This window comes from Entelurus aequoreus, linkage group LG25 (assembly GCF_033978785.1).
Source record: "Entelurus aequoreus isolate RoL-2023_Sb linkage group LG25, RoL_Eaeq_v1.1, whole genome shotgun sequence".
Taxonomy (NCBI): domain Eukaryota; kingdom Metazoa; phylum Chordata; class Actinopteri; order Syngnathiformes; family Syngnathidae; genus Entelurus; species Entelurus aequoreus.
In genome coordinates, this window is record NC_084755.1 from 37228824 (window position 1) to 37252260 (window position 23437).

Consider the following 23437-nt stretch of genomic DNA (forward strand, 5'->3'; position numbering starts at 1 on the left):
TAAACACACACAATTGTTTTAATTTTTTTATTTTTTATTGAACATCCATCCAATTCTACCGCTTGTCACAACAAACATACGTTTATAAATGTAAGGGATTGAATCATTCTGCGAGATATGATTGATAATTGTGAACCATTAAGCCAATTCGAAAATGTAGGACTTACTTTTATAAATCGACATTTATGTAGAATTGTTTTTGCCTGGAGCATAATAATGTTGACAAATATTTCCTGACCCTTTGAAGCTAAAAAATTATTTAAAAAAATTAAATGTTGAATTAGTTTTTTAAATATATATATATATATTTTTTTTATTAATACTTTTTGAAAAGAACAAAAGGAAAAAAAGAAAATGGTATTAAATGTGTTATGCAGAACACTTTCAAAACTACTTTTTTTTTTCAAATTAACTTTCTTCATGATTTTCTGACCATTTAGAGCTAAAAAAAATAATTATTTATAACAAAACCTTTTTGTTGACAATTTATGTAACCCAAGTTTTTGCGTGTTAATTTTGTAAAATAAAATCATCCTGACAATTTTATTGAATAGACATTTGTGAGCTAAAATTTGTGCTTTTAAAAATTGAGTTCGTCAAAATACAGTTTTAAAATTCAGTTTAAACATTTTAGTGGAAAAATGTTCAGTGTTAAAAAATTAATAAATTGGTGCATTAAAATTGAGTGCATTAAAATTCTGTGTAAAAAAAATTCAGTGTATAAAAAAAAATCAGTGCATTAAAATTCAGTGTAAACAAATGGTGCAGAAAAATTCAGTGTATATAAATTGAGTGTAAAATTTTGGATGCAGAAAAAATTCAGTGTAAACAAACATTTTGAAATGAAATTCAGTATATTTTATGTGATAAAAATTCAGTGCATAAATATTGGTTGCATCAAAAGTTTAAAAAAATTGTTGTAGAGTATTTTAAATATATTTATATATATTTATTTCTTTTTTTTTCTTTTTATACAAACCTTATTTTTATACATTTCAACATTTACAAACAGTAAACACACACAATTTGAATCCTTCGAGAATCATGTAGTGACGTCATTGTGCACACGCCCTTTAAAAAACAATGAAATAGCTGGCTTGCCGTCACGTGTTACGTTACATAAACATACGTTTTCAGCCTTTAGGAAAATAACGGAACCAAAACAAAAAAAAAAAGTAAAAATACATTTGTATCCGTCTGAATGATATAAATGTCAGTCAAGGGCACGTTTTGGAAACATTTATATAAGCTGTTTACAGCCTTTTTGAGTGTGTGTGTGTGTGTGGAAAGTTCCGAAGTGTCCAGCTGGAGCTGTGACGTAACACTGGTGACGTCACTGCGCGCCTGTCAGCTGCGCACACAACACAGAAGTGAGCATTATTAGGACGGCTTGTCGTCGCCATGGCGTTTAACAGAAACCACTCTCAAAACGGCGGGGTTTTAATCACCAACGGGGAAAGGTAAGTGGCCAAAGTTGATACGTTTACAACAAATTCGGTCGCGTCTCCGCTCGGCTTGTTTACTTGCCGGCGTCAGCTTAGTGGCCTACTTTAGCTAGCTTAGCTAGCAAACACCAACGTGGTCACGTGATGCCTTTTTTTTATTTTTAAAAACGCTTCTATTTAAACTCATGACCTAACTAAGATGAATACAATGTTGCCGACCGTATTTGTGTGGCTATTAAAGTTCACTTTCAAAACAGGAAGTGTCTTGCCTGGATGTTGACATCGTCTGACATGTCAACATACCATCACTTAGGCTTGTGCCGATATCATGGTACCGGTAACAAAATGTATTTCGATACTTTTCGATACTTAACAAAAAAATAAAGGGGAACACAAAAATGTCACGAATGGCTTCGTTTTAACAGGAAATCATTTGATACATTAAAGCTACGTTTGTTATAGTGTACAGCTCCACTAATGGACATTGGAGTGTTACTTTCAAAGGCAAAATTAAAGTATTGCTAGAAACATCATTTTATATGGGACTTTATTGTATTATATGTATAGTACATGTTCCAAAAAGAAAAAAACACAGTATATTTAAAGGCCTACTGAAATGATTTTGTTTTATTTAAACGGGGATAGCAGATCCATTCTATGTGTCATACTTGATCATTTCGCGATATTGCCATATTTTTGCTGAAAGGATTTAGTAGAGAACATTGACGATAAAGTTCGCAACTTTTGGTCGCTGATAAAAAAAAAGCCTTGCCTTTATCGGAAGTAGCGTGACGTCACAGGTTGAAAGGCTCCTCACATTTCCCCATTGTTTACACCAGCAGCGAGAGCGATTCGGACCGAGAAAGCGACGATTACCCCATTAATTTGAGCCAGGATGAAAGATTCGTGGATGAGGAACGTGAGAGTGAAGGACTAGAGTGCAGTGCAGGACGCATCTTTTTTCGCTCTGACCGTAACTTAGGTACAAGCTGGCTCATTGGATTCCACACTTTCTCCTTTTTCTATTGTGGATCACGGATTTGTATTTTAAACCACCTCGGATACTATATCCTCTTGAAAATGAGAGTCGAGAATGCGAATTGGACATTCACAGTGACTTTTATCTCCACGACAATACATCGGCGAAGCGCTGTAGCTACGGAGCTAACGTGATAGCATCGGGCTTAACTGCAGATAGAAAAAAAAAGAAATAAACCCCTGACTGGAAGGATGGACAGAAAATCAACAATACTATTAAACCATGGACATGTAACTACACGGTTAATTCTTTCCAGCCTGGCGAAGCTTAACAATGCTATTGCTAACGACGCCATTGAAGCTAACTTAGCAACGGGACCTCACAGAACTATGCTAAAAACATTAGCTATCCACCTACGCCAGCCAGCCCTCATCTGCGCATCAACACCCGTGCTCACCTGCGTTCCAGCGATCGACGGAGCGACGAAGGACTTCACCCGATTATCAATGCGGTCGGCGGCTAGCGTCGGATAGCGCGTCTTCTATCCAAGTCAAAGTCCTCCTAGTTGTGTTGCTGCAGCCAGCCGCTAATACACCGATCCCACCTACAGCTTTCTTCTTTGCAGTCTTCATTGTTCATTAAACAAATTGCAAAAGATTCACCAACACAGATGTCCAGAATACTGTGGAATTTTGCGATGAAAACAGAGCTTTTTGTATTGGATACAATGTGTCCGAATACTTCCGTTTCAACGATTGACGTCACACGCATACGTAATCATACATAGACGTTTTCAACCGGAAGTTTAGCGGGAAATTTAAAATGTCACTTTATAAGTTAACCCGGCCGTATTGGCATGTGTTGCAATGTTAAGATTCCATCATTGATATATAAACTATCAGACTGCGTGGTCGGTAGTAGTGGCTTTCAGTAGGCCTTTAAAAATACTACATGTAAAAAAGGGAATAAATATTCAAAATAATCTAGTTTGGTTACGCCATCATGAGTGCAACACAAGGTTGTAAAAGTGTCAACTAAAATTCTAAATAAGATGTGAAAAGCAAACTGAAATCAAATACACACAGCTTAAAGATTGATCAATACCTATTTATGATGATTTATCAAAATATTTAAGAAATATACCTGAACAGAACTTCTGCTCATGATGGTTAGACCAAAAAGTAACGCTATGAATCGCGTTTTTCCAAGTTTTTGGGGCATTTTTATGCTATTTCCAAGCATCTCCTTTTTATTATCGTTGATTTTAAATGGTCAAACTAATGCATATTATATATGCATGCCCTAGTAAACAAAAAAAAAGTCATATTTAGACTTAGACTTAGACTTCCTTTTTATTGTCATTCAAATTTGAACTTTACAGCACAGATAAGAACGAAATTTTGTTACATAAGCTCATGTTAGTGCAGGATAAAAAAAAAAAGCAATAAGGTGCATATATAAATAAATAAATATATATAAATAATATGTAAATATTTATATAAAAGAAATATATATATATAAATAAATAAATAGATAAATATTTATTTTGATTGTTACATTTTTAAGTACATTTGTGCAGGTTGGTGCGAATGTACCCGTTACCAGAGCTGTACACTATAGCAATCAAAGACCTACACTGTGTCAATGTCCATTTCTCAGATGATATAATTGTTGATGACTGAAGTGCTGATATCAACTAAACCTAACCCCCTCCACATCCCACCCCCCGGATTGTAAATAATGTAAACAATTCAATGTATATACTCTGATTATTAACTTGTGTGATGACTGTATTATGCTGATAGTATATATTTGTACCATGAATTGATTAACGTGGACCCCGACTTAAACAAGTTGAAAAACTTATTCGGGTGTTACCATTTAGTGGTCAATTGTACGGAATATGTACTGTGCTGTGCAACCTACTAATGAAAGTTTCAAACAATCAATCAAAAATAAAAATGTTGGATAGTTAACACAACAGACAAAAATGTGGTTACTGACGTATGCAGTAACATATTGTGTCATTTCTGTATTATGAGCGAACTTGTCAAAAAGATGGCGCTATAGCACGAACAGAACCACACCATTTCAGTCCCCTGCTTGGGTTTCATGAAAACTATCGAACACAAAGCATTATTGCCATTAGCGGGGGGAAAAAATATCCATAAATAAGCCGCAGGGTTCCAAGCGGGGGGAAAAGCAGCGGCTTATAGTCCAGCGTGTACAGTAATCATTCACTTTACCAAAAAAATATGATGTATAATGTGAATGCAATCTGACCCACATTCAGACATGACGTCACACATGCTGCAGTGTTTACCGAAGTAACCATGGCTTTAATCCTAGTACTGTATTTTTCAGACCATAGAGCACAACGGTATATAAACCGCACCCACGAAATTTAAGAAAAAAAATAACACGGCAGTAAAACGGCCGAACAGACAAAACAGAAGTCATGGTCATGGACCCACTAGCTGCGCAAGCCGGCTCTCCAATCAGCTAAACAGACTCAATAACTCCACAGTGACGTTTTGGTGAATTTACTGAGGAATTCGTGAAACTGAAACTGTAGTAAGTTAATAATACTAACACAGACACTCGTAAATGTGTTAGCATATTAGCTAATGCTAACGACGCTAGCTTGATAACATTACGATAGCGCGTACAAACATGCATGAAAACACTCCTACAGACATCACACATGGGACGGTTTTAGTACAGGGGTCCCCAGCCTGATTATTTTGTCAACATTTTAAGGGACAAGCGGTAGAAATGGATTTTTAATTTACTTGTTCATTTACTGTTAACATCACTTTAGTTTGTGTCATAAATAATAATTAAAATAATTGAGAACCACTGGCGTTTATCTTGACACATACAGATAGATAAACAAACATTTATTCGGTCTCTTAGTAAAATTTAACTGTGAGTAAGTTCCAAACTGCCTTTTTTTTATTGCAGTGCTTTTTAAATAGTTTGGACGGTCCACCCAGGCGGGGGGGTGTGAAGTGTCGCGGGGCAAAGGGGGCGTGAGAGGCAATGACGCAATAGTATCTTTAGTATTAGTAAAGAACAATCTTGGGGGGGGGGGGGGGGGGGTGAGAGAAAATAATGAAGAACCACTGGCGTTTATCTAGACCAGGGGTCACCAACGTAGCCCGTAAGGACCAGATGAGTCGCCCGCTGGCCTGTTCTACAAATAGCTCAAATAGCAGCACTTACCAGTGAGCTGCCTCTATTTTTTAAATGTTATTTATTTACTAGCAAGCTGGTCTCGCTTTGCCTGACATTTTTAATTCTAAGAGAGACAAAACTCAAATAGAATTTGAAAATCCAAGAAAATATTTTAAAGACTTGGTCTTCACTTGTTTAAATACATTCATTAATTTTTTTACTTTGCTTTTTATAACTTTCAGAAAGACAATTTTAGAGAAAAAATACAACCTTAAAAATGATTTTAGGATTTTTAAACACATATAACTTTTTACCTTTTAAATTCCTTCCTCTTCTTTCCTGACAATTTAAATCAATGTTCAAGTAAATGTATTTTTGTTATTGTAAATAATAATAAATAAATTTTAATTTAATTCTTCATTTTAGCTTCTGTTTTTTCGACGAAGAATATTTGTGAAATATTTCTTCAAACTTATTATGATTAAAATTCAAAAAAAATATTCTGGCAAATTTAGAAAATCTGTAGAATCAAATTTAAATCTTATTTCAAAGTCTTTTCAATTTCTTTTAAAAATTTTATTCTGGAAAATTTAGAAGAAATAATGATTTGTCTTTGTTAGAAATATAGCTTGGTCCAATTTGTTATATATTCTAACAAAGTGTAGATTGGATTTTAACCTATTTAAAACATGTCATCAAAATTCTAAAATTAATCTTAATCAGGAAAAATTACTAATGATGTTCCATAAATTATTTTTTTAATTTTTTCAAAAAGATTCAAATTAGCTAGTTTTTCTCTTCTTTTTTTCGGTTGAATTTTGAATTTTAAAGAGTCGAAATTGAAGATAAACTATGTTTCAAAATTTAATTGTCATTTTTTTCGTGTTTTCTCCTCTTTTAAACCGTTCAATTAAGTGTAAATATCATTAATTATTAATAATAACATAGAGTTAAAGGTAAATTGAGCAAATTGGCTATTTCTGGCAATTTATTTAAGTGTGTATCAAACTGGTAGCCCTTCGCATTAATCAGTACCCAAGAAGTAGCTCTTGGTTTCAAAAAGGTTGGTGACCCCTGATCTAGACACATACAAACATTCATTTTGGTGGGTGTGAAAAAAAATCTGTTTCGCAGTAAAATTTAACTGTGAGTAAGTTTCAAACAGCCCGTTTAATGCAGTGCTTTTTATAAATAGTTGGGAGGGTCCCCCTGGGTGGGCCGTGAGGTGTTGGCGGGTAGAGGGGGCATGAGAGCCAGTGGCGTAATAGTATATTTGGTATTAGTAAATAACTATCTTGTAACATACAGATAAAAAAATAACTTCAGGTGTGGGGAGGTGGGATGTGAGAGAAAATAATGAAGAACCACTGGCGTTTATCTTGACACATACAGATAGATAAACATTCGTTTTGGTGGGCGTGAAAAAAATCTGTCTCCTAGTAAAATTTAACTGTGAGTAAGTTCCAAACAGCTTGTTTAATGCAGTGCTTTTTAAGTAGTTTGGAGGGTCCCCCTCGGGGGAGCGTGAGGTGTCGGGGGATAGCAGGGGGATGAGAGGCAATGGCGTAATAGTATCTTTAGTCTATCTTTACACATACAAAAAACATTAACTTCAGAGTGGGCGTGAAAATAAATCTGTCCCTCGGGGGGGTGGGGAGTGTGAGAGAAAAGAATTGAGAACCATGCAGTCATGTATATTTCACTTTGTCCTTCTCAGTGTTCTAAGGGAATGTAAGAACGTGGAGCTGTCCTTCAGTGATGTCACCTGTAAGACGGACCTGCTGAAGGGCACCAAGAAGGGGAGCGTGTACCTGACAGCATACAGGGTACTGCTGCCCACGCCACACCGCCCTCGCTGCCTTTTGGCACTCATAACACTCTTTTTATCTGCTGCTGGCTCAGATGGTGTTTGTGTCCAGCAACACAAAGGACTGCCTGGGCTCGGCCATGTTCCCCTACTATCTGATGAAGGACTGCAGCATCGAGCAACCCGTCTTTGCTGCCAACTACATTAAAGGGACAGTGTCCGCCGAGCCCAACGGTCGGTGGCCCGATTTAGACTTTTTGTCTATCCGATTGTCCGCTCACGCGTCGCCGTCTCTTCCCAGGTGGCTGGGAGGGCCAGGCACATTTCAAGATGTCCTTCCCGAGCGGAGGCGCCATCGACGTGGGCCAACATCTCTTCAAACTGGCCACAAACGGTTTGTTCATTCGCGTCCATTGTTGCAGAGTTTTCCGCAGATGGCGTAAAATCCTTGCAAAATGCGTGTCACCACATTGTGTTGCAGCTTCCCGTGGGACTCCCGCCCACAACGGTGCGCCTTCGCATCACGGCTACCCCTCACCTGGAATGACCAACGGCTACGCACCGCCTCCACCTGCTCCGCCAGGCTATCCGTATGCTCCGCCTCCCCAGCAAAATGGCTACTACCCAGCGCCTCCTGCTCCTCCTGCTGCTGGCAACATGGGCTACGCTTACCCAACAGCAGCCACAGGTGCAGAATACACTACCGTATTTTACGGACTATAGAGTGCACCTGACCCACTAAATTTTAGAAGAAACAAATCATTTTCCATATATTAGTCGCACCAGACTACAAGTTGCAGATATATACGTTGTGAAATGAGTCATCCACACAGAAATGTTTATTTACATACCTTAATTGTTTCTAAACGGCAGTAAAACGGCCGGTCAAACAAAACAGAAGTCGTCGTCATAGTCGCACCGGACTATAAGTCGCAGATATATATGTTGTGAAATGAGTCATCCACACAGAAATGTTTATTTACATGCCTTAATTGTTTCTAAACGGCAGTAAAACGGCTGGTCAAACAAAACAGAAGTCGTCGTCGCAGATATATACGTTGTGAAATGAGTCATCCACGCAGAAATGTTTATTTACATACCTTAATTGTTTTTAAACGGCAGTAAAACGGCCGGTCAAACAAAACAGAAGTCGTCGTTCTAGTCTCACCGGACTATAAGTCGCAGATATACACGTTGTGAAATGAGTCATCCACACAGAAATGTTTATTTACATACCTTAATTGTTTCTAAACGGCAGTAAAACGGCCGGTCAAACAAAACAGAAGTCGTCGTCATAGTCGCACCGGACTATAAGTCGCAGATATATACGTTGTGAAATGAGCCATCCACGCAGAAATGTTTATTTACATACCTTAATTGTTTCTAAACGGCAGTAAAACGGCTGGTCAAACAAAACAGAAGTCGTCGTCATAGTCGCACCGGACTAAAAGTCGCAGATATATACGTTGTGAAATGAGTCATCTTCACAGAAATGTTTATTTACATACCTTAATTGTTTCTAAACGGCAGTAAAACGGCTGGTCAAACAAAACAGAAGTCGTCGTCATAGTCGCACCGGACTATAAGTCGCAGATATATACGCTGTGAAATGAGTCATCTACACAGAAATGTTTATTTACATACCTTAATTGTTTCTAAACGGCAGTAAAACGGCTGGTCAAACAAAACAGAAGTCGTCGTCATAGTCGCACCGGACTATAAGTCGCAGATATATACGTTGTGAAATGAGTCATCTACACAGAAATGTTTATTTAGATACCTTAATTGTTTCTAAACGGCAGTAAAACGGCCGGTCAAACAAAACAGAAGTCGTCGTCATAGTCGCACCGGACTATAAGTCGCAGATATACACGTTGTGAAATGAGTCGTCTACACAGAAATGTTTATTTAGATACCTTAATTGTTTCTAAACGGCAGTAAAACGGCCGGTCAAACAAAACAGAGGTTGTCGTCATAGTCGCACCGGACTATAAGTCGCAGATATATACGCTGTGAAATGAGTCATCTACACAGAAATGATTATTTACATACCTTAATTGTTTCTAAACGGCAGTAAAACGGACGGTCAAACAAAACAGAAGTCGTCGTCATAGTCGCACCGGACTATAAGTCGCAGATATATACCTTGTGAAATGAGTCATCTACACAGAAATGTTTATTTACATACCTTAATTGTTTCTAAATGGTAGTAAAACGGCTGGTCAAACAAAACAGAAGTCGTCATCATAGTCGCACCGGACTATAAGTCGCAGATATATACGTTGTGAAATGAGTCATCTACACAGAAATGTTTATTTACATACCTTAATTGTTTCTAAACGGCAGTAAAACGGCCGGTCAAACAAAACAGAAGTCGTCGTCATAGTCGCACCGGACTATAAGTCGCAGATATATACGTTGTGAAATGAGTCATCCACACAGAAATGTTTATTTACATACCTTAATTGTTTCTAAGCGGCAGTAAAACGGCCAGTCAAACAAAACAGAAGTCGTCGTCATAGTCGCACCGGACTATAAGTTGCAGATATATACGTTGTGAAATGAGTCATCCGCACACAAATGTTTATCTACATACCTTAATTGTTTCTAAACGGCAGGTCAAACAAAACAGAAGTCGTCGTCATAGTCGCACCAGACTATAAGTCGCAGATATATACGTTGTGAAATGAGTCATCCACGCAGAAAGGTTTATTTACATACCTTAATTGTTTCTAAACGACAGTAAAACGGCTGGTCAAACAAAACAGAAGTCGTCGTCATAGTCGCACCGGACTATAAGTCGCAGATATATACGTTGTGAAATGAGTCATCCACACAGAAATGTTTATTTACATACCTTAATTGTTTCTAAACGGCAGTAAAACGGCCGGTCAAACAAAACAGAAGTCGTCGTCATAGTCGCACCGGACTATAAGTCGCAGATATATATGTTGTGAAATGAGTCATCCACACAGAAATGTTTATTTACATGCCTTAATTGTTTCTAAACGGCAGTAAAACGGCTGGTCAAACAAAACAGAAGTCGTCGTCATTGTCGCACCGGACTATAAGTCGCAGATATATACGTTGTGAAATGAGTCATCCACACAGAAATGTTTATTTACATACCTTAATTGTTTTTAAACGGCAGTAAAACGGCCGGTCAAACAAAACAGAAGTCGTCGTTCTAGTCTCACCGGACTATAAGTCGCAGATTTACACGTTGTGAAATGAGTCATCCACACAGAAATGTTTATTTACATACCTTAATTGTTTCTAAACGGCAGTAAAACGGCTGGTCAAACAAAGCAGAAGTCGTCGTCATAGTCGCACCGGACTATAAGTCGCAGATATATACGTTGTGAAATGAGTCATCCACGCAGAAATGTTTATTTACATACCTTAATTGTTTCTAAACGGCAGTAAAACGGCTGGTCAAACAAAACAGAAGTCGTCGTCATAGTCGCACCGGACTAAAAGTCGCAGATATATACGTTGTGAAATGAGTCATCTTCACAGAAATGTTTATTTACATACCTTAAAGGCCTACTGAAACCCACTACTACCGACCACGCAGTCTGATAGTTTATATATCAATGATGAAATCTTAACATTATAACACATGCCAATACGGCCGGGTTAACTTATAAAGTGACATTTTAAATTTGCCGCTAAACTTCCGGTTCGAAACGCCTCTGAGGATGACGTATGCGCGTGACGTAGCCCGACGAACACGGGTATGCCTTCCACATTGAAGCCGGTACGAAAAAGCTCTGTTTTCATTTCATAATTCCACAGTATTCTGGACATCTGTGTTCGTGAATCTGTTTCAATCATGTTCATTGCATTATGGAGAAGGAAGCCAAGCAAGCAAAGAAGAAAGTTGTCGGTGCGAAATGGACGTATTTTTCGAACGTAGTCAGCCACAACAGTACACAGCCGGCGCTTCTTTGTTTACATTCCCGAAAGATGCAGTCAAGATGGAAGAACTCGGATAACAGAGACTCTAACCAGGAGGACTTTTGATTTGGATACACAGACGCCTGTAGAGAACTGGGACAACACAGACTCTTACCAGGATTACTTTGATTTGGATGACAAAGACGCAGACGTGCTACTGTGAGTATGCAGCTTTGGCTTTGTTTTGCGTATGTACGTAACTTTTTTAAAATATATAAGCTTTATGAACCTTGGGTTAGGTGAACGGTCTTTTGGGCTGAGTGATTGTGTGTGTTGATCATGTGTTTGAATTGTATTGGCGTGTTCTATGGAGCTAGGAGCTAGCAGAGGAGCTAGGAGCTAGCATAACACGTACCGTACCGTAAGTGCGCGTCACGTACGTAACTTTTTAAAAATACATAAGCTTTATGAACCTTGGGTTAGGTGAACGGTCTTTTGGGCTGAGTGATTGTGTGTGTTGATCATGTGTTTGAATTGTATTGGCGTGTTCTATGGAGCTAGGAGCTAGCAGAGGAGCTAGGAGCTAGCATAACACGTACCGTACCGTAAGTGCGCGTCACGTACGTAACTTTTTAAAAATACATAAGCTTTATGAACCTTGGGTTAGGTGAACGGTCTTTTGGGCTGAGTGATTGTGTGTGTTGATCGGGTGTTTGAATTGTATTGGCGTGTTCTATGGAGCTAGGAGCTAGCAGAGGAGCTAGGAGCTAGCATAACAAACACGCAGGTGTTATTATGCAGGATTAATTTGTGGCATATTAAATATAAGCCTGGTTGTGTTGTGGCTAATAGAGTATATATATGTCTTGTGTTTATTTACTGTTGTAGTCATTCCCAGCTGAATATCAGGTACCGTGAGTATGCAGCCTTGGCTGCTAAACATTCGATAACTTGACCGTATGTGCGCGTCACGTACGTAACTTTTTAAAAATATATAAGCTTTATGAACCTTGGGTTAGGTAAACGGTCTTTTGGGCTGAGTGATTGTGTGTGTTGATCAGGTGTTTGAATTGTATTGGCGTGTTCTATGGAGCTAGGAGCTAGCAGAGGAGCTAGGAGCTAGCATAACAAACACGCAGGTGTTTTTATGCAGGATTAATTTGTGGCATATTAAATATAAGCCTGGTTGTGTTGTGGCTAATAGAGTATATATATGTCTTGTGTTTATTTACTGTTGTAGTCATTCCCAGCTGAATATCAGGTCACCCCCGGCTCTCACAGCATCTTCCCTATCTGAATAGCTTCAACTCCCCACTAGTCCTTCACTTGCACTTTACTCATCCACAAATCTTTCATCCTCGCTCAAATTAATGGGGAAATTGTCGCTTTCTCGGTCCGAATCTCTCTCACTTCATGCGGCCATCATTGTAAACAATAGGGAACTTTGCGTATATGTTCAACTGACTACGTCACGCTACTTCCGGTAGGTGCAAGCCTTTTTTTTATCAGATACCAAAAGTTGCAATCTTTATCGTCGTTGTTCTATACTAAATCCTTTCAGCAAAAATATGGCAATATCGCGAAATGATCAAGTATGACACATAGAATAGATCTGCTATCCCCGTTTAAATAAAAAAAATTCATTTCAGTAGGCCTTTAATTGTTTCTAAACGGCAGTAAAACGGCTGGTCAAACAAAACAGAAGTCGTCATAGTCGCACCGGACTATAAGTCGCAGACATATCCATTGTGAAATGAGTCGTCTACACAGAAATGTTTATTTAGATACCTTAATTGTTTCTAAACGGCAGTAAAACGGCCGGTCAAACAAAACAGAGGTTGTCGTCATAGTCGCACCGGACTATAAGTCGCAGATATATACGTTGTGAAATGAGTCATCCACACAGAAATGTTTATTTACATACCTTAATTGTTTCTAAACGGCAGTAAAACGGCTGGTCAAACAAAACAGAAGTCGTCGTCATTGTCGCACCGGACTATAAGTCGCAGATATATACGTTGTGAAATCAGTCATCCACGCAGAAATGTTTATTTACATACCTTAGTTGTTTTTAAACGGCAGTAAAACGGCCGGTCAAACAAAACAGAGGTTGTCGACATAGTCGCACCGGACTATAAGTCGCAGATATATACGTTGTGAAATGAGTCATCTACACAGAAATGTTTATTTAGATACCTTAATTGTTTCTAAACGGCTGGTCAAACAAAACAGAAGTCGTCGTCATAGTCGCACCGGACTATAAGTCGCAGATATTTACGTTGTGAAATTAGTCATCCACACAGAAATGTTTATTTACATACCATAATTGTTTCTAAACGGCAGTAAAACGGCTGATCAAACAAAACAGAAGTTGCGTCATAGTCGCACCGGACTATAAGTCGCAGATATATACGTTGTGAAATGAGTCATCCACACAGAAATGTTTATTTACATACCTTAATTGTTTTTAAACGGCAGTAAAACGGCCGGTCAAACAAAACACAAGTCGTCGTCATAGTCGCACCGGACTATAAGTCGCAGATATATACGTTGTGAAATGAGTCATCCACGCAAAAATGTTTATTTACATACCTTAATTGTTTCTAAACGGCAGGTCAAACAAAACAGAAGTCGTCGTCATAGTCGCACCAGACTATAAGATGCAGATATATACGTTGTGAAATGAGTCATCCACGCAGAAAGGTTTATTTACATACCTTAATTGTTTCTAAACGGCAGTAAAACGGCTGGTCAAACAAAACAGAAGTCGTCGTCATAGTCGCACCGGACTATAAGTCGCAGATATATACGTTGTGAAATGAGTCATCCACACAGAAATGTTTATTTACATACCTTAATTGTTTCTAAACGGCAGTAAAACGGCTGGTCAAACAAAACAGAGGTTGTCGTCATAGTCGCACCGGACTATAAGTCGCAGATATATACGTTGTGAAATGAGTCATCCACACAGAAATGTTTATTTACATACCTTAATTGTTTCTAAACGACAGTAAAACGGCCGGTCGAACAAAACAGAGGTTGTCGTCATAGTCGCACCGGACTATAAGTCGCAGATATATACGTTGTGAAATGAGTCATCCACACAGAAATGTTTATTTACATACCTTAATTGTTTCTAAACGGCAGTAAAACGGCTGGTCAAACAAAACAGAGGTTGTCGTCATAGTCGCACCGGACTATAAGTCGCAGATATATACGTTGTGAAATGAGTCATCCACACAGAAATGTTTATTTACATACCTTAATTGTTTCTAAACGGCAGTAAAACGGCTGGTCAAACAAAACAGAAGTCGTCGTCATAGTCGCACCGGACTATAAGTCGCAGATATATACGTTGTGAAATTAGTCATCCACACAGAAATGTTTATTTACATACCATAATTGTTTCTAAACGGCAGTAAAACGGCTGGTCAAACAAAACAGAAGTTGCGTCATAGTCGCACCGGACTATAAGTCGCAGATATATACGTTGTGAAATGAGTCATCCACACAGAAATGTTTATTTACATACCTTAATTGTTTCTAAACGGCAGTAAAATGGCTGGTCAAACAAAACAGAATTTGTCGTTATAGTCGCACCGGACTATAAGTCGCAGATATGTATATTGTGAAATGAGTCATCCACACAGAAATGTTTATTTACATACCTTAATTGTTTCTAAATGGCAGTAAAACGGACGGTCAAACAAAACAGAAGTCGTCGTTATAGTCTCACCGGACTATAAGTCGCAGATATATACGTTGTGAAATGAGTCATCCACACAGAAATGTTTATTTACATGCCTTAATTGTTTCTAAACGGCTGGTCAAACAAAACAGAAGTCGTCGTTATAGTCGCACCGGACTATAAGTCGCAGATATATACGTTGTGAAATGAGTCATCTACACAGAAATGTTTATTTACATACCTTAATTGTTTCTAAACGGCAGTAAAACGGCCGGTCAAACAAAACAGAGGTCGTCGTCATAGTCGCACCGGACTGTAAGTCGCAGATATATACGTTGTGAAATGAGTCATCCACACAGAAATGTTTATTTACATACCTTAATTGTTTCTAAACGGCAGTAAAACGGCTGGTCAAACAAAACAGAAGTCGTCGTTATAGTCGCACCGGACTATAAGTGGCAGATATATACGTTGTGAAATGAGTCATCCATACAGAAATGTTTATTTACATACCATAATTGTTTCTAAACGGCAGTAAAATGGTTGGTCAAACAAAACAGAAGTCGTCGTCATAGTCGCACCGGACTATAAGTCACAGATATATACGTTGTGAAATGAGTCATCCACACAGAAATGTTTATTTACATACCAGAATTGTTTCTAAACGGCAGTAAAACGGCTGGTCAAACAAAACAGAGGTCATCGTCATGGACCCACTAGCTGCGCAAGCTAGCGCTCCAATCAGCTTAACAGACTCAATAACTCCACTGTGACGTTTTGGTGAATTTCCCGAGGAATATGTGAAACTGAAACAATGCGAAAAGAACGCCATTATAAGTTAATAATACTATTACAGACACTTGTAAATGTGTTAGCATATTAGCTAATGCTAACAACACTAGCTTGATTATATTATGATAGCACATACAAATATGCTTGAAAACTCTCCTACAGACATCACACATGAAATGCTTTAGTAAGTGAGAATTGTTTTAGTTATATTGTAAAATTTATAAACGTTGCTTGAGGTGTTGTAAGTTAATAATGCTAACATAGACACTGGTGAACATATTAGCTAATGCTAATGATGCGTACAAATAGGCATGAAAATACTGCTACATCCTTACTTCCTAGTAAGTAAGAATTGTTTTAGTTAGTTAGTTAGTTGCAATTGTACTTCCGGTTGAAAGCTCTAAACAGACGGGCAATGCAGCACCTGCAGTAAGTGAACTCATCCAAAAGATGGCACAATAGCACAAAGACACCTTTTCAGTGTCTTTGCTTGGTTTAAAACAAAACTATTTGCAATAGGGCTGTCAGCGAAGGAAAGTCCATAAATTAGTTGCACCGTTTTATTTATAATGCGTAGGGTTCAAAGTAGCGGCTTATAGTCCGGAATTTACAGTAGTGAGTGGACTCTTCTGTTAGCGAGACACCTGAAATGATTGAGCAGAAGTGTCATTTAAAAAAAATGACACTTGGCCTCCGGTTTGTAAATCGAAAAGTTTGTACAATGAGGGGTTAGTAAATCCAGGTTCCACTGAAGAGCACGTCTCTTGTGCTTGATCAGTACATGGTCGTCATAGCAACAATGGTAAAAGAATTATATGTAAGGGTACGTACATATTTGAACCGATACGGTATCAATTTATGGTACCCGTGAAACCAATTTTAGGCATTTTTGTGTGTGGTGATCAATATTAATTGTTTCTAATAACAAAAATCTGTTTTTTTCTTTTAACATTTAAAAAAATGTCTGGTTATGGTAACCGCTGTCCAGTTTTTATGTCTCGTTTTATTGTCTAATTTCTAAGTCTCATTTGCAAGTATGACATTAAGTTACAATTACAGTTGCAAGTCCAAGACGTTCGATGGCATTAGTGCAGTGGTTCTTAACCTTGTTGGAGGTACCGAACCCCACCAGTTTCATATGCGCATTCAACGAACCCTTCTTTAGTGAAAAATAACATTTCGGGTTTTTTTTCAAATTCAAGACAAAGTTATATGTTTTTGGTAACACTTTAGTATGGGGAACAAGTAACAAAGACTTAATTTAGAGTTATTTGGTTAGGGTTAGGGCCAGGGTTAGAGGGTTAGGGCCAGGGTTAGAGGGTTAGGGTTATAATAAGGCCATGCCGAATAAGGCATTAATAAGTACTTAATAATGACTAGTTAAGAGCCAATATGTTACTAATTTGCATGTTAATAAGCAACTAATTAATTGTGAATATGTTCCTCATAATAAAGTGTTACCATGTTTTATTACTGGTGCACAAAATGAACCGTGCATGAACATCACCTTGTTCAACACAGTGCATGAACTCACAACAAATTACACACCTGCAAATCAGTCTGACTTCTGCTGTTGCCGTACCCGTAATACGCCGATAGGGAGAAGTTTTTATTTACACGATGAGTCGGGTGTGTCTTGACCTCTGCCGAACCCCTGAGCTCGACTCACCGAACCCCTAGGGTTCGATCGAACCCAGGTTAAGAACCACTGCATTAGTGTATGGGTTATGGTGTTTTTTGTTTTTTTTGTTGCGCCCTAAAAAGTGTTAAGACTGTAAGTATTATGCACCAGCTGTTTGTTTGTAACATGCATCTTCGTTGTCGTTTACATCAACACATTTGCAGGTGTTGAAATCGCCATGTAAATCGCTAATGCTAATCAGTAAAACCAAAGTGTAGTAGCGTCAAGCTAGCGCATTCTTGGAAAAGTGGAGCCTTACTTTACTTACCGTATTTTTCGGAGTATAAGTCGCTCCGGAGTATAAGTCGCACCGGCCGAAAATGCATAATAAAGAAGGAAAAAAACATATAAGTCGCACTGAAGTATAAGTCACATTTTTGGGGGAAATGTATTTGATAAAAGCCAACACCAAGAATAGACATTTGAAAGGCAATTTAAAATGTCTAAAGAATAGTGAACAACAGGCTGAATAAGTGTACGTTATATGAGGCATAAATAACGTGCCTGGTATGTTAACGTAACATATTATGGTAAGAGTCATTCAAATAACTATAACATATAGAACATGCTATACGTTTACCAAACAATCTGTCACTCCTAATCGCTAAATCCCATGAAATCTTATACGTCTAGTCTCTTACGTGAATGAGATCAATAATATTATTGGATATTTTACGCTAATGTGTTTAATAATTTCACACATAAGTCGCTCCTGAGTATAAGTCGCAACCCCCGGCCAAACTATGATAAAAACTGCGACGTATAGTCCGAAAAATACGGTACGTTGAAGTGTTTTTTTGTTTTTTTTGAGTACATTTTTTTGGTTGGCATTGAAAATCACGACATTACCTTAAGGTAGTTTGGCTGAGTCCGCTCTCAGTGCCGCTGGAGTGACCGTATTGGTTAGCCATGCTAAGATGTGCAGAGGCCATCTTTGTGACCTCCGACACAAACTCTGTGTGTCTATGCAATGAAGGAACTCAACATTTACTTCCCTTATCTTCCAGGAATGTACTCACCAGGGTATGACTACATGGCACCCCCTCCTCCGTATCCCGGACCCCCTCAAAACTGGGTACCACCCCCTCAGAACTGGACAGCGCCGGCACCTCCAGGTCTGCCTCTCTCATCTCTCTCTCTCTCTCTCCTCTTCCTCGTCCATGTCTGCGTCACTGCACCCGTCACATGTGATCCGTCTGGCCTAAAGTGAATCACTTTAAATCACGCCACCTAAAAAAAAAACACTCATATGCTGTCATTTCTCTGGCCATATTAATCCTGTCTTCAATCTCGTGTGGTCTGGCTTCAGTGGACTGTATCACCATCTCTATTAGTAATAGAGATGTCCATCCTCAGGCTCAAACATACAAACCCCAAAACCAGTGAAGTTGTCACGTTGTGTAAATGGTAAATAAAAACTGAATACAATAATTTGCAAATACTTTTCAACTTATATTCAATTGAATAGACTGCAAAGACAAGATACTTAACGTTCGAACTGGTAAATGTTATTTTTAGCAAATATTAGCTCATTTGGAATTTGATGCCTGCAACATGTTTCAAAAAAGCTGGCACAAGTGGCAAAAAAGGCAATTGTATTTACATTTTACACAGTTTCCCAACTCATATGGAAACGGGGTTTGTAGGATACAATGGCCTAACATACATTTATATCACTCCTAAAATGGTGTCCCTGATGGAGGGAACAGTGCATCCTAATAAAATGCATCCATCACATGTGATTTCAGGCCCAGGTAACGCCAAGGCAGCGGAGGCAGCCAGCAGTGCGTACTACAATCCCAGCAACCCCCACAACGTCTACATGCCCACGGTAAGACACTGACTTTGACCCCACTACACTTATGGTACTGATAGCACATATATTCTTTTTGTATCCCCTCAAAGGAGCGGCCTCCTGCGTACGCACCGTATCCAAACACTCCCGACAAGAAAAACAACTAACTATCCTCCTTTACCTTCTGACGGAACCCTGATGGCGATATACAATACCATACACGTTTTGCTTCAAAATACGCTTTTCTCTTTCATGCAACCTTTTTTCGACATGCCAAAACCACCCGGACTGTTTTTTTAAAAAAATATATACATCATTTCCTGGCATGTAAAGAGAGCAGGAAGGACGAGGAATGTATTTTTATTACCAAACTGATTGAAGTTATTGTAGTTATTAACCAAAAACAATTAGGACCAATATTTTTGCAGTAACATTTCCTACACAGTTTTTGAATTAAGTGAGCGTGTTAATCATCTTCCCTCAGTAATCCCAACCCAAAGTATTGATTGAAGTGTACAGGTGTGCAATATTCCTACTTGGCATCAGGCCTGCTATTGTATTGATGTATGCAAAGGCCCAGTGAAACCGGAACACACGTCTCCTTGTAACCAAGCCCGTGTGAAGTTACCGTTCACTTAATCCTTTATTTTTACTCCAGCACATCAATTAACACATACTTACTGCCCTTTGCACACTTTTAGTAGGGACTCATCTTTGCTTTCAATGTACATGTAATAATAACTCTTTGTTTCTTGACTTCAATCTAATAAATGTGTCGTTTATTAAGTAGAGTACATGCCCAGCTCTGCCACTGATTTATGATCTGGATGTTTCACAGCCTACGAACATCTTTGAGTCATGATTTAAGGTCGGACTCTTGTTCTGAAAGTGAGACCGTGGTTTTAAGTGTTTTCCAGTCCAAGAACCCCAAACTGAGGCATTCACCGAGCCCTAATACTACTTTGTTATTGTGTAATATTTAAATAATACAGTATAGTGCTGTTAATACTAATACTACTTTGTTATTGGGTAATATTTAAATAATACAGTATAGTGCTGTTAATACTAATACTACTTTGTTATTGTATAATATTTAAATAACACAGTATAGTGCTGTTAATACTAATACTACTTTGTTATTGTGTAATATTTAAATAATACAGTATAGTGCTGTTAATACCAATACTACTTTGTTATTGTGTAATATTTAAGTAATACAGTATAGTGCTGTTAATACTAATACTACTTTGTTATTGTGTAATATTTAAATAATACAGTATAGTGCTGTTAATACCAATACTACTTTGTTATTGTGTAATATTTAAATAATACAGTATAGTGCTGTTAATACTAATACTACTTTGTTATTGTGTAATATTTCAATAATACAGCATAGTGCTGTTAATGCCAATACTACTTTGTTATTGTGTAATATATAAATAATACAGTATAGTGCTGTTAATACTAATACTACTTTGTTATTGTGTAATATTTAAATAATACAGTATAGTGCTGGTAATACCAATACTACTTTGTTATTGTGTAATATTTAAATAATACAGTATAGTGCTGTTAATACCAATACTACTTTGTTATTGTGTAATATTTAAATAACACAGTATAGTGCTGTTAATACTAATACTACTTTGTTATTGTGTAATATTTAAATAATACAGTATAGTGCTGTTAATACTAATATTACTTTGTTATTGTGTAATATTTAAATAATACAGTATAGTGCTGTTAATACTAATACTACTTTGTTATTGTGTTATTATGTTAGCTGACAACTAGCAGCCTAAATGCTAGCTAATTGCCTCTGGTGTGTTCATCCCTAGCTGACAACTTGCAACATAGTTGCTCGCTGGCAGCTTGCACCGCTAATTCCTAGCTGGCAACTTGCGCCCTAATTGCTAGCTCATTGCGTCTAGCGTGTTAGTTGCTAGCTGACAACGAGCATACTAATTGTAAGCTGGCAAGTGGCGGGATCATCCTTGGCTGACAACTAGTAACCTAATTGCTAGCTGACAACTAATTACCTAATTTTTGGTAATTGAATCAGGCAACTACCACTTTTAATGCTAGCTAGAAGGTGGTGTGCTAACAACCTGACAACCGGTAACCTAATTGCTAGTTGGCAGCTTGCGCCACAAATTGCGCACTGGCAATTAATGCCCTAATTGCTAGCTTTTTTCATCAATCAATCGCTTATATAGCACTTAATCATAAATGTCTCAAAGGGCTGCACAAGCCACAACGACATCCTCGGCTCAGATCCCACATCAGGGCTAGAAAAAACTCAACCCAATGGGAACAACCAGAAACCTTGGAAGGGATCACAGATGTGGGGACCGGTGCAATGGATGGCGAGTGGATACAGTTAATAATGTGAGAGTGCAGTCCACAGTGTGGCCAGCAGGGGATCATCTTGAATGGAGACAAGTCAGCAGTGCAGATGTCACCAACTGATGCAAAGAGGAGTGCACAGGAATCCAGTGCAGGTGAGCCATTATAGGTATATATATATATAGGTATATATGTATATCGGTATATACAGCAGGCCTCACATTTTAATGAAGATGAAGTCTAATAAACAAGCTTTGTTCTTCTACGCCTCCCTAGTGTTTCAGTGCAACAGTTTGGCCAACAAAAACAAAAACCCAGAGTGACACCTCTCACATCGAATAGACAATCTTCACAGCCCGCGTTCAGTTCGATGAGATGACAAAACGTTATAGCTAGTATTGATGTTATTTGAACACTGATACAGTTTACAGTTAAATAAAGGAGGAGTTAACATCCCAGTCAACAAACTAAAGACTTTATAAACAAGTTGTGACAACGTTCACGACACATCGCCTGCTGCATGTTTCCTCACATCATTAACTCTGTCACAGCAGCTGATGGACACTGTGTTGAGAAAATAAAAGCAACATGAAATAGTTTTCTCCTTCGCTGTATACTTTTAGTGTGGGGACAAGTCTCCAATATTGTCCACACCTGTCTCCATCTAAACTCAGCACTCTTAAACACAGCTAGGGAAAATTATGTTAAACCAAGCGCTTGGCTCCGTTAATTCTGAGGAGAAATCTCCAAAGCAAAGTCCGTGTAGTTAGTCCGCCATGATTATCAAGCCAAACGATGCTAGTGCGCATGCGCCTGACTTCCTGTTGCCTAAAATGCATTAATAAATGACGTTTTTTCGGTAATTAAAAAATTAAACCGTCTGGAATTTTATCGTGAATTATCATTATACCGTTTATTGTTACATCCATCCCTCCTCCATTAACAAGTAAAAAGTCAAGGGCGGTCAAGGCATGTTCTTGCCCCTGATGTTGGTCAATTTTTTAGGGCATTACTGCAAATGACGAGGGCGGTTGCGTTACTTGCTGCAGTTGCCGTGCTTATATTCAAGCCCCGATACAGTTTAGGTATATACAGTATATAAAGGTATATATACTGTAGTGTTGTAACGATCAGTACTTTTCAGAGGCGGTATCGTAACAAAATGATTTATTAGTATCGCGGTACTATACTAATACCGGTATACCGTACAACCCTAATATACAGTATGTGCTAGTAGGCAAGTGCCATGCTAATTGCTACCTGGCAAATAGTCACGTAAGTGCTATATAAATGCATCTGGCTTGTTAATCGCTAGCTGACAACTAACACCCTAATTGCTAGCTGACATCTAACACCCTAATTGCTAGCTGACAACTTGTAACCTAATTGCTAGGCAATTGCATCTGGCATGACAATTGCTAGCTGACAACTAACACTCTAATCGCTAGCTGACAACTTGTATCGTAATTGCTATATAAATGCATCTGGTGTGATAATCGCTAGCTGACAACTAACACCCTAATTGCTAGCTGACAAATTTTAACTTAATTCCTAGGTAATTGTATCTGGTGTGATAATCGCTAGCTGACAACTAACACCTTATGTGCTAGTAGGCATGTGGTGTGCTAATTGCTAGCTGGCAAATAGTCACGTAATTGCTATATAATTGCATCTGGTGTGATAATCGCTAGCTGACAACTAACAACCTATATGTTAGTAGGCAAGTAGCATGCTAATTGGTAGCTGGCAAATAGTCATCTAATTGCTGTATAAAGGCATCTGGCTTGTTAATTGGTAGCTGACAATTAACACCCTAATTGCTAGCTG

At 38.2% G+C, this 23437-nt stretch overlaps 1 protein-coding gene across 1 annotated transcript; it reads left to right on the forward strand.

Annotated features, from left to right (window-relative positions):
- The first annotated feature begins 1301 nt into the window (after positions 1 to 1301).
- LOC133642863 (WW domain-binding protein 2-like) lies at positions 1302 to 20055 on the forward strand. Its single transcript, XM_062037275.1, has 8 exons — positions 1302 to 1460; positions 7319 to 7427; positions 7504 to 7642; positions 7710 to 7802; positions 7890 to 8096; positions 18477 to 18584; positions 19218 to 19300; positions 19375 to 20055. The coding sequence occupies exons 1-8, from the start codon at positions 1402 to 1404 to the stop codon at positions 19429 to 19431; spliced, it is 855 nt and encodes a 284-aa protein (XP_061893259.1). The 5' UTR covers positions 1302 to 1401; the 3' UTR covers positions 19432 to 20055.
- Positions 20056 to 23437: the final 3382 nt, after the last annotated feature.

Bases quoted from the DNA above. Each gene is read 5' to 3' on its own strand.
- LOC133642863 (XM_062037275.1), top strand. From the start codon at position 1,402: ATGGCGTTTAACAGAAACCACTCTCAAAACGGCGGGGTTTTAATCACC. The intron at 7,428-7,503 runs GTACTGCTGCCC...CTGCTGGCTCAG, and splicing joins TGTACCTGACAGCATACAGG to ATGGTGTTTGTGTCCAGCAA. The intron at 7,803-7,889 runs GTTTGTTCATTC...ATTGTGTTGCAG, and splicing joins CTTCAAACTGGCCACAAACG to CTTCCCGTGGGACTCCCGCC.